Here is a 14,613-nt window from a genome sequence, read left to right on the forward strand (position 1 = left end):
TTATGCTGCCTGTGTACCCTCAGTCAGCAGACACCAGTTCAGAATTTCTAAACTTATCCAGCAAGCCTCTGATGGCAAACCTTTAAAAGGGGTGGTAGGGGTAAGGGAGGGCTTAAAACAGAAAAAAGATAGAAGATTTTTAAAGCTGTTCAGATCAGAGCAAAACAAAAGGAAAAAAGACTCACACAGCCCTGGTGTGCCTGGAATTTGTGGTTGAGTAATACTTTCCTGTTATTTCTTTTTTAGGTTGTTTTTCATCATTCAGAACGTTGCCTGAAGCAGGTCCACCATGCCGTTAGTAACGAGGAACATCGAGCCAAGGCACCTGTGCCGTCAGACGTTGCCTAGCGTTAGAAGCGAGCTGGAATGCATGACCAACATCACCCTGGCAAATGTCATCCGACAGCTGGGCAGCCTGAGTGAGTGCCGCAGAGAGCCTGTGCTTTGCCCTCAGGGGTCGTTGGTGCTCTTTATTTTGTTTCCTTCTCCTCCGTGTTCCTATTTCTCCCCCATCTGCCTTCCCTAGGTAGTGCGAAAATTTATCCCACTCCCACCCCCTCCCCAAAGAGAGGCTCCTTTTTGGTACAGATTCTTCCCCTCAACCCTTTCTTCATCTACCACCACCCTCTAGGTTCCCTCCCCCTCCCCCTCCACCTGCTTCAAAAGAAATCTGTGGGAAGGGTGGCAGGAAGGGCTGCAGCAGAAACTGCAGATGGAATGACAGAGCAGAATTCTCTGTGTGTAAAGTGGGAGGTTCACAGAGCAGTATCTTGGGTTGGGGAATGTGCCTGTAATTGCACAAAGCTATTCGATGTAGCCTGACTTTGTTGAAGCCTCAAATGTGCCAATAGTCTTTATCTACCCAACAGCCTCCCCCCCGCCCCCCACTTTTCTTCCCAAAGAGAAGTAAAGCAAACATGAATTCAGAGAGATTCTGGCTGACTTGTCTGCCTTGGTACACATTTAATTGTGCTGCAAGCCCCCAGTTCCAAGTTCAGGGTACAAATTACTTCTGTAGTCTCTGGGGTATTGGGAGTTTTGCAAGCTGTGTGAACACAGTGACACAAATTGTAGCTGGAGCCATTCTTCTCTAGGAGGAAGAATGGGGGTTAACCCAGTCTGTTTTGGAGCTGAGGGAAAGCCAGCTCAACTGTAATTTTTTTTTTTAATTGATAAGAATGAATAAGACTGCCTTGGGTGGGGTACATGCATGGGTTTGGATTTCATTCTGAATTAAGTTGACTTTGTTTGCTTGGAGCCGAGATATGAGAAGGGCAGATGCTTGGATAGGCTCTGCATTTGTCTAGTGCCATTCCAGCTCCCATAAGAACCTCTGTCAAAATGCCATTTTAGTGATCTTCCTTAGCAAAAGCATCTTGGTGTGAATTATTTCAGACATTCACCTCTCCTATCGCATCACTGCCCTTAGTGAAAACAGTGGAATATCAAGAAAGCCTGCATCCCCCCAGATAGTAATAGGCCCTGCCTTGAAAATAGGTGCCTGAGGAGACAGAGGTCTGTGACCATATGATGTATGGGGTCTGAGATTCCTAAGCCATCACCTAACTCAAGAGGCCATCTCAGTTGATCCAGGGCTTAGGGAAACCTGGATGGGGCGTCAAGAAAGAAATGAAACCCCGCCAGTGTCTGTCTTACACAAAGGAACATTGACAGCAGTGCAACAGCAGTACGGCTGACAAGGAAGCACATGAAGGCTGCAGAGAGCCTCACTGCTTCTTAAAAGCATCATTTCTGCTTCTGTCACCCTGAGAAGGCCAAATGGGTGGAAGTCAGTCACACACTGGTTCCTTTTCTATAGGACAAAGGACATCTAGCTAATGATGCTTCTTATTCTCACTCAGCAGGAGTTATGCTCTCTCTCAGGTGTTTTTCCAGGGTAGTGTTGCTGGATGCCATTGCTCACTCTCCCACTTGTGATCAGAGCATTCCTATCTTGAGGAAGCTGATCTGAGGGCCAGGGTTGGCTTGTGCCTGTGGAAACAAGATTTCCTCAGGTTGTAGAGCTAGCTGACCCTTTATTCATCCAGTAAACATGTATTGAACATATTTTATGTGCCAGATGCTGAGAGGATACCGCAATAGTAAGAAATGGTCTCTGCCTTCCAGGAGCTCATACTCTACCAGAGGAGAAAGAAATAAATAATTCTTAAGGGGAGAATGGGGAGAGGATGAGAAGGGAACTCACGTTTGTTGATTGCCTACTTGAAGCCGGGTTTTAATAGGATCTTCACATAGATTATCTCATTTAATCCTCTTAATAATCCTATGACGTTAGATGTTGGCATTGCCATTTTTCAGATGAAGAAATGAAGGCTCAGAAAAGTAAGGTAACTTGCCTGCAGACACAGCAGTCAGAGGCAAAGTCAGACTTCCTAAGAATTTCTCAGTTCTGTCTCCTGTCTCTCTGTCTCTACCAACACTGCTCTGGTTTAGAACGACTTTAACTCTCACCTAAACTGTTGTCCTAGCCTCCCTCTGGCCTCCCTTTCTCTGATCAACCCCCTTAAATCTATAAACCTAAAAATTGTATAAAATCTTATAAATCTTAAACCTATACTCTTGCCAGAGTGGTCTGCCCAAAACTAAAATCTTACTTTTTACTTTTATAATTCTGAATTGTTTGAATTTTTAAAAGTTAAGTCTGTGTTAACTTTTGCAGTTTAAAAAGTGTTTTTAAAATAAGAGTATAAATGTTAGCTATGTATTTATCTCTGCTTTTCCTCACTATGGAATTATTTAAGTTCCTTGGCCTGGCATTCAAGACTTTTAAGACCTGCCTTTCTTTTCAGCCTCATTTTCTGTAATCTATCTTCTCCCATTTTACAGTCTTTTTAAGGGATTCTTTTAAAATTAAAAAGGGAAAAAAATAAGGGAGAAAAACTGAATTACCAACTACTCGTAGCTTCTGAGACAGACCATATTCTCTCATACTTCAACGCGGTGGCTTTGTTGTTCCCACTGCCTGGAGAGCCCTTGCCATCCTTGTAGCTGATCTTCAAGGCCCACCCAGCTCAGGGATCTCCTCCTCCAGGTTGGACTGAGTACCCCTCTGAGATCCTATTACATGCCTGTATTATTACCCACCACATTATATTGAAATTTATCTCCTATATTAAATTGAAAGTTCTTTGGAGGCAGAAATCATGTGTTGTTTGTCCTTGAACCCCAGTGTCTGTCTTGTATAGTACCTGGCACCCAGTAGGAGCTCAGTAAATACTTGTTGAATGATTCATGCATGTACTCTTTCCATGCTTCCATGCTGTTGGTGCACAGAGAATACAGGGAAGGAAGGAATATTTCCTATGGGGAATGGGAACATAGCGGGAATAGGGAGAGTCAAGGAAAGCTTCACAGAAGAGGTTACATTTGAACCGAGCCTTGAAAGAGGACTAGGATTTCATCTAGTAGAGAGAGGTGCAGGAATGGGCTCATATGTGCTTCAGGCTCATGACCTTGACCTCATGTATTGTACTCTAGCCGGAAGTGCTTGGTCTAGTAGGGAAAGTCTGATTATGGAATGAATAAAGCACAAAACTAAGATTTCACAGCCATGAATTGCTCCCTGATAGCATATCCAGGATTCTCATTTTCCCTCAGTGCAGTGAGATTGGCATTTCACATATTAGGTTGCCATATCTTAGGAAATGTGGGCCCAGCCAGCCAGCCAGCACTTCTGAATCAGTATCCTGACCACCTAGGAAAAGGGAACCCCCTCTTGGGTCATTAAGATGTGTTATGGGACTTCCCTGGTGGTCCAGTGGCTAAGACTCCACACTCCCAGGGCAGGGGGCCCGGGTTCTATCCCTGGTCAGGGAACTAGATCCCACATGTTGCAACTAAAGATTCCACATGCCACAACTAAAAGATCCCGCATGCCACAACTAAGACCCAGCGCAGCCAAATAAAATAAATAAATTTTTAAAAAGATATGTTGTGATATTGGGTTTTCTGAGTACAGTGGGTCCATGCCATTGGGGGGCTCCAAGACTCCCACTCAAATTCAAACAAGAGCAGCTTCATATTTTTAAAAATCAGTTTTACTTGTTCCATTTCCACATAAGATTTCATTTGAAAGACTGTACTGCTAAGAGAAAAAAAAAAAGTTGAAGACTGCTTCTGGAATCTTTTGCAAAATGGGTAGATGTCTATTATGAATGTCCTGATGTGATAGTGGATCTATCTTGGTAATCTGAATAAGTGAAATTTAACTCTGAGCAAGGCACTTTGGTTTTCTCCTTTATAAGTATCACACTTCTGTTTTCAGAGGTTGGAGTACTTTTTAGTACTGAAAGAACAGGGCTATCACATTACTGACTGGAATTATATTTTAAATTTCCTCTGAGCATAAAACTTAGGATTCTTAGATAGTCATACTCTTAAAAGTCATCTGGGACTTCCCTGGTGGCGCAGTGGTTAAGAATCCGCTTGCCAATACAGGGAACGTGGGTTCGATCCCTGGTCCGGGAAGATCCCACATGCCACGGAGCAACTAAGCCCATGCGCCACAACTACTGAGCCTGCACTCTAGAGCCCATGAACCACAACTCCTGAGCCCGCGTGCCACAATTACTGAAGCCCGCATGCCTAGAGCCTGTGCTCCGCAACAAGAGAAGCCACCGCAATGAGAAGCCCGTGCACCGCAACAAAGAGTAGCCCCCCTGCTCACTGCAACTAGAGAAAGCCTGCGTGCAGCAAATAAAAGACCCAACGCGGCCAAAAAAAAAAAAAAAAAGTCATCTGATATGGTTGAGCAATATAAGGAGGAGTCTCATTATAACAATTTACAGGGACTTCCCTGGTGGCACAGTGGTTAAGAATCTGCCTGCCAGTGCAGGGGACGTGGGTTCGAGCCCCAGTCCGGGAAAATCCCACATGCCACGGAGCAACTAAGCCTGTGCACCACAACTACTGAGCCTGCACTATAGAGCCAACGAGCCACAACTACTGAAGCCTGTGTGCCTGGAGCCTGTGCTCTGCAACAAGAGAAGCCACCGCAATGAGAGGCCCGTGCACTGCACCGCAACAAAGAGTAGCCCCCACTTGCCGCAACTAGAGAAAACCTGCACACAGCGATGAAGACCCAACACAGCCAAAAATAAATCAATTAATTTAAAAAAGAGTTTACATTTTTGGCTCGTTTAATCCTGTGACAACTTGGTGAGATAGATATAGTTGTCCCCATTTCGCAGATGAGGAAACTGAGGCTGGGAGAATTTGACTTGCTGAAAAGTACGCAGGTGTAGATAGAAAGAACTGAGACTTAAATTCAGACTTTCTGGTTTGAAGTCTACTGGTTCTTCCATGTCTCATCTTGCAGTTCTAAGTATACCTAGGGCCTGACGTGACATAATGTGACAGCGGGGAAGCCTTCACTCCACCTCACTCCCCCTTCAAATAGAATTCTCAATGTTACCATTTTTATATGGTGGGGTTCTTTGTATGATTTCATCTTAAACCATTGTGCCACACTGATCTCTACTCCCACTATCACTGCTCCCTTCACTGAGGAGCAGGAAATCCTGCGTACTCTCGTGGTGACCTAAGGGTAAATTGATATAGGGTTTTCTTTTCCTCCAGAACAGCTGGATGGTTAACAGATATTTTTGAGCCTGGTTTATTTTCCATGCTTAATGTGTATTTCTCTGTTACAGTCTTCCGATCACAGTTATTCGTTACCTAGGCAAGCATGATGCAGTATGGTTTTTGGTTTTTGGGTGTTTTTTTTGAGATATGGTTGATTTACAATATTATATAAGTGTCAGGTGTACAACATAGTGGTTCAAAATTTTTAAAGGTTATACTCCATTTATAGTTATTATAAAATATTGGCTCTATTCTCTATGCTGTACCGTATATCCTTGTAGCCTGTTTATTTTATACACAGTAATTTGTACCTCTTAATCCCCTACCCTGTCTTGGCCCCTCCCCCCTTCCCTCTCCCCACTGGTAACCCCTAGTTTGTTCTCTATATCTGTGAGTCAGTACAGTATCGTTCTTATAGGACTTAGACATATTATCAGGGATCAGATTGGATTCTCAACCTGCCCAGTAGAAGTGCAGCTTGTTAGCCAATTTCAGTCCTTTGAGCTCAGGAGCTTCCCATGATTGTTTAGATCACAAAACCATTCAGTATGCAAAGACTTGCTTCTTCCTTGATTAGAAACTCTTTATTGACTAAATTTACCAGCAATTCAAAATATGCTGTTGATTGGTCTTATCCTTACCTTCCAGGTTACATTGAGTGAGCTGATTTCACCCTGAAGGTGCAGTTTTGGCCTTTTGAACTAATTTTTTCCCCTCAAGTATGGACTAAGAATAAATGTAGTTCAGAAACTAAAGTAAGAGCCTACTTTAAATAGTTCTCAAAGAAATGATCTTTTGGTTGGGCACAGTAACTTATGCCTGCCTTCACCTTGCAAGTAACAAACTCAGATGGTATATTTATTCGTATGCACCACTTTTCATTCTAGCAAGAATGTGCTTTGTGGCTTGGAATGACAATATGGAGGTAGTGTCAGATTGCTTTTATGTTTCTTTGGCTGCAAATTCTCCTTGCATTCCAGGGTTGAAAGTACGGAACTCTTTTCTTTTTCTAAAAAACAAGACATTGTGGAATGAGACCACTGGTATGTTGTTTTTCAGGGAGAGCTTGAATGTTTCAGCTTTCCACTTGTTCCCTGAGATGTAGATTTGAAGGATTATAACCTAAAGCAAAGACTTTCAGAGTTGTAGGTCATAAAACATAAAATAACCTTTTCACCTCTTAGAAGAAGTTATGTCTCTATTATGAGTTGTTAGTAAGTTCAGGGCCCCTGAAAGATACCACATCTCATCATGGTTGTTCAGCGTACTTTTGGGGCTCCACTGAGGATGTAATTTCTTGTTTTTCATGTTAATTGTAAACACATAGAAGGTCCTTCTAACTCCCAATCTGTTTTCCAGAAGCACTTTTACAAGGTGCTTTTACAGAGCAGCAAAGGGCTAAGGGCTATAGGCAAATGTATAGACATACTCTCCACTCTTCTAGGATTAGTTTTTTTTGTATCACACCTTTTGATTTTATTCATCCTGTTTTGAGTTTCATGTCAGTTCATTTTGCCAAGAAGACTCTATTAGTTAGAGAGCACATGCAGGCTGCCCAGGCTCTGGAGGGTGTGTCTCTGTCTCCAGGAGCAAGCTCTGCATGTAGCCTGAACCATCTTAGAGGGGTGGGTGGGTGTGTTTGGGAGGTGGGAAATACAGTCTTTAGTAGCCAGTTTTTCTGACCATGTATGTCACTTTTAGGCACTAGTGACTTGGTTTCTTTGCTCTCTCAGGTAAATATGCTGAGGACATTTTTGGAGAGCTCTTCACTCAGGCAAATACTTTTGCCTCTCGAGTAAGCTCCCTTGCTGAGAGGGTCGACCGCCTACAAGTTAAAGTCACTCAGCTGGATCCCAAGGAAGAAGAAGGTAAGGAAGCTGAGCTCAGCATTTGCAGGCTCTGCTGAGCAGTTGCTTAGAATTTTTTTTTTCCTGATTTATAAAAAAGTGAGGGGAGAAATCACAGAGACCTATGGAGTTCTGCTTTGAAACGACACAAGCCTGGGTGATGTAAAGAAACCTTTTAATCTCTACCACACCTCCACACACTCCCTTTCTCCCGTTCCCCCAATTCCCTCTTTCTCAAATTCCCCTTCCCCCCAATCGTATTTTGCTACCATAAAAGTACTTGGAAGATTCATTCCTCCTAAGGAGGGGCCTGCTAGATCTGGCCACATAGTAAACCTTTGTGTTGCCTCATTTTGTTCAGTCATGAAATGGCTGGGCTGCTGACAGCCTTGTGGGGCTTCCCCAGAGGGGGAGGAAAAAAAAAAAACCTGGCTGTAGACAGCCGCAGCCAAGAAATGCAGCAGCTGAGGCCTCTCCGACTGGTGTGACTCAGTGTTTGCTCAAATAGCCTGTCATCCATTTTCTAATGCCTTCCATCTTCTTTCAGTGTCACTACAAGGAATCAACACCCGAAAGGCCTTCAGAAGCTCTACTGTTCAAGACCAGAAGCTTTTTGACAGAAACTCTCTCCCCATACCTGTCTTGGAAACATACAACACCTGTGATACTCCTCCACCTCTCAACAATCTGACCCCTTACAGGTAACCTGGCTAGCTTCTACCTTTTTCAGCCTGTGGTTAACAACACTAGATTGTGTTTTTATTTAAAGATGTTGTTTACATCAGAGGATTGTATCAAAAAGCGTACTACGTACCCCAGAGTTGCTTGTGGCAGCAGAATGTAACGTTTACCATATAAACAGTTGCCACTTATTATCGTTTGGTTTCTTAAACTCATAGTGAATATAATATATATTGAAAGTTTGCTATAGCATTGCATGCTGCAGAATTTACTTTGGTATAAGCCAGGTCCATCTTGGATTCCATCCAAGGAATTTAGTTATTATAGAACCAAAAGGACTTTGTTACAAGGCAGTCCTGTAGCATGCATCCCAGGGGCAACATTCTAGCAAGGCTCCCACTTACTCTGAAACCACTAGATTACCAGATGTTTGGGCGTGTTAGTGGGGCCAGCCTTGTGGACTGGCTGCTCTGGGCCCTGAGGGTCCTTCCAGAGCTTAAGGAGTAATTGGCATTCTTCCAAATGAGTGTCGTTCACTTCGTTTTGAACATCCTTTCATCATTCTCCTCTGAAAGGACCTACAGTGCTGTGGCTGGACTTGAAAAAGGTAGTCTTATAGACAACTTAAAGCCCCTCCCCTCTAGTGGTTTCTAGTGTTATCGTGTAAAAAATTTCCAAGCAGGGGCAGAAAGCGAATATTTATCTTGCTCACATCCATAAATATCTTTGGAACAGGTAAAAGTAATTACAGATAGCTGGAGGCAGATGTCTTCTGTGAGACATGGATGTACTGCAAAGTAGAATATGTGTGTGAAATTCAAGGATGCCCACCTGATCCACAGAGCCAGAATAGGAGCGTGGTCGCTTCTCACACAGATACAGAGGAAGTACATGGCATCTATCCTATTATTGTTACTGTGTGAAATTATGTTTGCCCCTTGGCTCTCAAAGGGGCCAGCTAACATAGCAGGGCATAGATTTGACTCTGTAGCCTGAATCATTTAGCCTAGTTGGATCTGGGCAGAGGGGTTGTAGGGCAGGAAAAGACTACACACCTGATAATATTGAAGGGACTATGATAAGACAAGTTTATTTTTCAGTTAATGTAGGGTAGTTTCCTTTTTAACATTCTCCTCTCAGTTTTCTGGATTTAGCCTAACAGAAAAGAGTGGTGGTGTGGCTAACTCAGAATAAGATTTAATATAAAAATCATTAGTGCTTGATTAGGAAATGGTTTCTGTGTGTTGTGATAGGATTGGAGGTTAGGAAAGAATTACCTTTCCAATTCTTTTTAGTTCAGAGTAGTGTTAAAATAAATATCCACCCCTAAGTGCATGCTTTCTGGAAAGTGGGAGAGACTTAGCCATGCCAAAGTGCAGGATTCCAACCAGGGCTATTGAGTCTGGCAGATGACTCTTACATCGACACTCAGTAGCTCACTCTGTACCTCTTTCACAGCCACTAAGAGATGGTAATGAAATCTTGTGGTCATAGAACAGCTGGCCATCTTTTCTCACTGGGGCCCCCTTGTGGCTGGGGGGTGGGGGTGGATGCTGAGCTATTCTGGAAGGGAGCAAGTAGGTGGAGTGCTGTGGTTGTCTGTACTTACAGAAGAATAACAGCTGCACACATACACACATTCATGTGTGTATATGCATATATATGTACACATGTGAACCTGCACATGTGTGCACAGGTTTTGGGTGGGTAGAAAGCCACTAATGCTTCTTAGAGAGTCCTGGGCAATTGATGGTGGTAGGGGAACCAGTGACAGAAATCCCATCTGATGTGCCAAGATATCAGAATGTCCTCAGGGAGATGTCTGCGGCCATGGAGATCATTAGCCATAATCAGGATCCCTGCTGCTGTAGCCCATTCTTGCCCTGACCATGCAAATTCCTCTACCAGGAATTGAAAGTAAGGCTAAGGTTCTTAAAAAGCCAGATAAGTAAAGAGGTGCCGTGCCATTCAGGGGCTTTGGAACGCTGGTATGGGAGAGGAAATATGCAGTCAATTTGAATGACTTCTTGATTCCTCAGTGTAAAAACTGCTAACTGGTAGGTGTTTGGAATATTGGATTTGGTTGGGAGCTCATCTGTCTACTGACAGCTACTTGTCTTCATTTCTGTCCAAGGGACGATGGGAAAGAGGCACTCAAATTCTACACAGACCCTTCGTACTTCTTTGATCTTTGGAAGGAGAAGATGCTGCAGGACACCAAGGATATCATGAAAGAGAAGAGAAAGCATAGGGTGAGGGGAAAGGGGCCTCTGTTCTACACATCAGTAGGCACGATTGTGGAGGGGGGATAAAAAGGAAGCCAGTCTCATGTTAAGTAATCATTCCGAGTGGCTGCTTGCGTGGATGCCAGGTGAGACTCTTAAAAAAAAAATGTGTCCACTCCAAGCACAACCAAGATGAAAGTATAAATCACACCAAAAATGTGTTTGTTCCTCCCAGTGCTATTAACAATTGAGTATATTCAGGCTGAGTTTTAGAAATTGACTTTTCTATTCACCATTTATTTCTCTTGCAATTTGCACCTGACTCTGCTGGACACTCAAGCTAGGCTAGTTCCCTTCCCTGTCAGTTTTGCAGCTCATTTCTCAGAGATCAGCACAAGGCTCTACAGTGTTTGATTTGCAACAGGAGCGGTTTAACACCTTGACTACTGGTTGGGTGGGGCAGTGGTGGGGGCATAGGCCTAGTTTTGGTAGGTGCTCCCCTCCCCTTAGGCTGCCAGTGATGTGTGTAAGCATATGACCTACCAGTTGCAACCTCACAATCCCATTAGCATGGCTGCCGGGAGGCCCAAGAGAGCGCCAGGGGCTAGTGCAGCTGCACAGGCAGAAGAATTCTTCATTGGTTGTTTTGGTTTGTTTTTTAACTATTTCCTTATATCTGTCCCATATATCTACAGCTATCATTATTTCTCTTCTCTCTTGACTGACCTTTGCGGCATAACAAATAATAAATAGCTATTTACTAACTTCCTAACAATTAGAGCTTCTCAAAAACATGAATGAATTACCCAAAGAGGTAGTGGGTAGAAGTGTTTGAGTATGGGATTGAGGAAATGTGTTTGAGCCCAGGAGGTGGTTTGGATTAGATGACCTCTAGGTCATTCTAAACCCAGCAGTTCTATAAATTCTATAGTTACTGTATGTTGTCTAGGCAAATCTTCTCTTGGGTATATATCCATGAAGCTGGGTGGAATTTTAATGAAGAACTTTGGGAAATGTTTATTAAGGCTTTTCTGGTTTTTTTCATTGTAGAAAGAGAAGAAAGATAATCCAAATCGAGGAAATGTAAACCCACGTAAAATCAAGACACGTAAGGAAGAGTGGGAGAAAATGAAGATGGGTCAAGAATTTGTAGAATCCAAAGAAAAGCTGGGGCCTTCTGGGTAGGTGATACTTCTGTCCTCTTGGTAGCATTCTTTGAAGGGGCTGGGCACAGGTGACAGCCTGACACCTTTCATACCCCCTGAAGTCTTGCTGTGTGGCTTAAATCAATACCACTGTTAATCAGCTACTTTAAAGTGCCTCCATCTGGTGATTAAAATTGCTAAAAAAATCAAGAGACTTGGCAGTTTAAATGAGGTGACGAGAGTGGTCTGGAAAATAAAGCCTATGGCTTCTAGTGCCCTTGCCCTGCCAGACACTGGTATGTCTGAGGGACTCAAAGGAAAGACTAGAAAGGGAAGAAAAGTGGCTTTGGGAGGCCTTTGCCTCCAGAGCATTGTTTTGAAGGTTGTGGCTAAAGAGCTGGTCATTTCATGGGCGTGGGGAGGGCAAGGCAGAGAATTTGTGCACATCACCAAAGCAACTTTTCAGTCAGCCTTTGTCAGTCTCGGGAGAGAGGCTGGCCAAGGGACTGAAAGCAGACCTTAGAGACAGTGTGGGAAAGGTCGCGTGGCCAATATTGAGGCTATATATTTCCGTGAAGAAATGGTAGATGTCAGTCTGACCCCATTTCCCAATACCAAATCACACTAGAGGTTTAAAAGGAAAAAAATGGTTTTAAAGCTTGGTTTGATGCTTATCCTGGTGTCCGACCTGTGTGACATTCAAAGCCAAGTCACCAGGATTGCTTGGCATAAATGTCGCCCTGGTTTTTCCCCTAAATACCTTGCATCCTGGCTGTCAGAGAACCATGCCAGCCCATGCCGGGTGTCTAGGAATGATAAAAGGGAAGAGTTGAGTTGTTCTTGCTTTTAGGAATAATTCTACCATGAAAATCTTGACTTTTAGAAATCTTGACACTTCTGACACTTGTTCTTCCTAGATTAAGAGGTTTGTTTTAAAGAGTGATGAGGATGATGAGGGGAAAAATGAGCCTTTCTTTCTACGGGGGAATCAGCCCTGAGGGTACCTCCATTATCTTCACCTCCCAATAAAAAGGGGCCATTTTGTTCCGTGGTCCCTCCTGTTCAGACAGGCCCTTGTTGTATGAAGGTTCAGTGACTCTAAGGCCAGAAGCATGTTCAGGATGCCGACCAAGTGTGTGTGTGTGTGTGTGTGTGTGTGTGTGTGTGTGTATTGGGGTGGTGAAAATAAGGACTTTGCCTCCCGTTTTCCTGTTGTCCAAGAGGTTTGGGATCAGGCTGCATGGCTGCTCTACCTGGACATGCTTGTTGGTGAGCCTGTAAAGAGATATGCCAGGTCTGCAGGGCTTCAGGCCTTGGGGACTTTCCACATCAGAGCATCATTTGATTCAGTTAGTTCTCTCCAACTCTGTTCTCCCTGGGGTCTGCTTTAGATGAGTTCCTTCTAACCCAACAGTGGTGGAAAGAAGCGGGAGGTGGAGCAGAACAGACCACATTTTGTTAGCTGCTGCTTGGTGCGTTCGTGCTTGTTTAGAAGTTTGTTGCTGTTCACCCAGAGCAAATTCACCCAAGGCCCAGTGCTATGAGGGACAGGCTTTCATGAGGCAAGCCCTAGCACCCCACTTTAATCAGTAGCTCGTTTTGTCAGATAAGAGACCACGTCTAACTACCACACAGCAACTTGCATTTGTCCTCAGCTTGGTTTTGCAATCAGATGCCTCCTTGGCCTTTGAGCACCCCAGAGGCTTGCCGCCCTCAAAACCAGGCTGTGTGCCAGTCACGTGCATGCAGCTCACTAGCCTTGGGGCTTGGCTTTGCCCTTTGCCGCAAGACAGACTTTGGGATTTGGGTCTGGGCTGCTCCTAACATTTGGGAGAGAATTTCAAAGAACTGCTGGGTTTGACAAGGCCAACATTGGGAAAGGAACAGCATGGTTTTGATAATCTGGGTTCAGTCCCATTTCTACAGACAATCCAACAGAAATATCTGGGAGAGGGGAGGGATAAATTGGGAGATTCGGATGGACATATACACACTACTAAGTATAAAATACATAACTAATAAGGACCTACTGTATAGCACAGGGAACTCTACTCAGTACTCTGTAATGACCTATATGGGAAAAGAATCTAAAAAAGAGTGGATATATGTATATGTATAGCTGATTCACTTTGCTGTACACCTGAAACTAACACAGCATTGTAAATCAACTATACTCCAATAAAAAATTTTTTTAAATAAAACAATTACAACTACAGCAAGTTGGGGAAAAACAAAAGAAATAGCTGGGAGTTTTTTGTTTGTTTGTTTGTTTAAATTTATTTATTTATTTATTTTTGGCCACGTTGGGTCTTTGTTGCTATGCACAGGCTTTCTCTAGTTGTGGCGAGCAGGGGCTACTCTTCGTTGCAGTGTGCATGCTTCTCATTGTGGTGGCTTCTCTTGCTGCGGAGCACGGGCTCTAGATGCACGAGCTTCAGTAGTTGTGGCACGCAGGCTCAGTAGTTGTGGCTCGCGGGCTTAGTTGCTCCACGGCATGTGGCATCTTCCCGGACCAGGGCTCGAACCCGTGTCCCCTGCATTGGCAGGCGGATTCTTAACCCCTGCGCTACCAGGGAAGTCCTGGGAGATATTTAACAATAGAATATTTAGTCCTAAAATAAAATTTCAGTACAACAGAAACTATATGAGAAATATACTAATTTTATTTCTCCCTAATAGCTTTTGTATCAGATGCATTTTTATGGGGTCTTTTAAGAAAACAAGAGAGTACCACTCAGACTTTAAATGACAGTTTTGGCATTGGGTTCATTGTCAGGTATCCACCCGCCTTGGTGTACCAGAATGGCAGCGTTGGGTCTGTTGAAAACGTGGATGCAAGCAACTACCCGCCACCACCGCAGTCAGACTCCACTTCTCCGCCTTCTCCTGCCTTCTCTGAGGACAGCTTGCCTCCCCCACCAGCAGAATTCAGGTAAACGGTGATACCTCTTCCCTCTACTCTGGGTGGTTAAATGCTCAAGAACAAAGTAAGAGTTCTAAATCCAGGCCAGGACCACTAAAGTGATTCCAGACAAGTGTGTCTAGATAATAGAAATAATTAGTATTTATTGTTTGTAAAGTGCCAGGCATTATGCCAAACACTATATATGT

General features: G+C 43.7%; 1 protein-coding gene across 2 annotated transcripts in view; it reads left to right on the top strand.

The window, feature by feature from the left end:
* The window catches only part of WASF2 (WASP family member 2), a 71,290-nt gene that overhangs the window by 49,573 nt on the left and 7,104 nt on the right, over positions 1 to 14,613 (top strand). For both annotated transcript variants that reach the window (XM_082348250.1, XM_082348249.1), the window contains 6 exons: positions 247 to 419; positions 7,338 to 7,472; positions 7,999 to 8,152; positions 10,267 to 10,384; positions 11,408 to 11,538; positions 14,279 to 14,434. In XM_082348250.1, the coding sequence (XP_082204376.1) occupies positions 290 to 419; positions 7,338 to 7,472; positions 7,999 to 8,152; positions 10,267 to 10,384; positions 11,408 to 11,538; positions 14,279 to 14,434 (824 nt within the window). In that variant the 5' untranslated portion in view covers positions 247 to 289. The remainder of the gene's footprint in view (positions 1 to 246; positions 420 to 7,337; positions 7,473 to 7,998; positions 8,153 to 10,266; positions 10,385 to 11,407; positions 11,539 to 14,278; positions 14,435 to 14,613) is intronic.

This window comes from Balaenoptera borealis (assembly GCF_965194805.1).
Source record: "Balaenoptera borealis genome assembly, chromosome: 1".
In the NCBI taxonomy this organism is placed as follows: domain Eukaryota; kingdom Metazoa; phylum Chordata; class Mammalia; order Artiodactyla; family Balaenopteridae; genus Balaenoptera; species Balaenoptera borealis.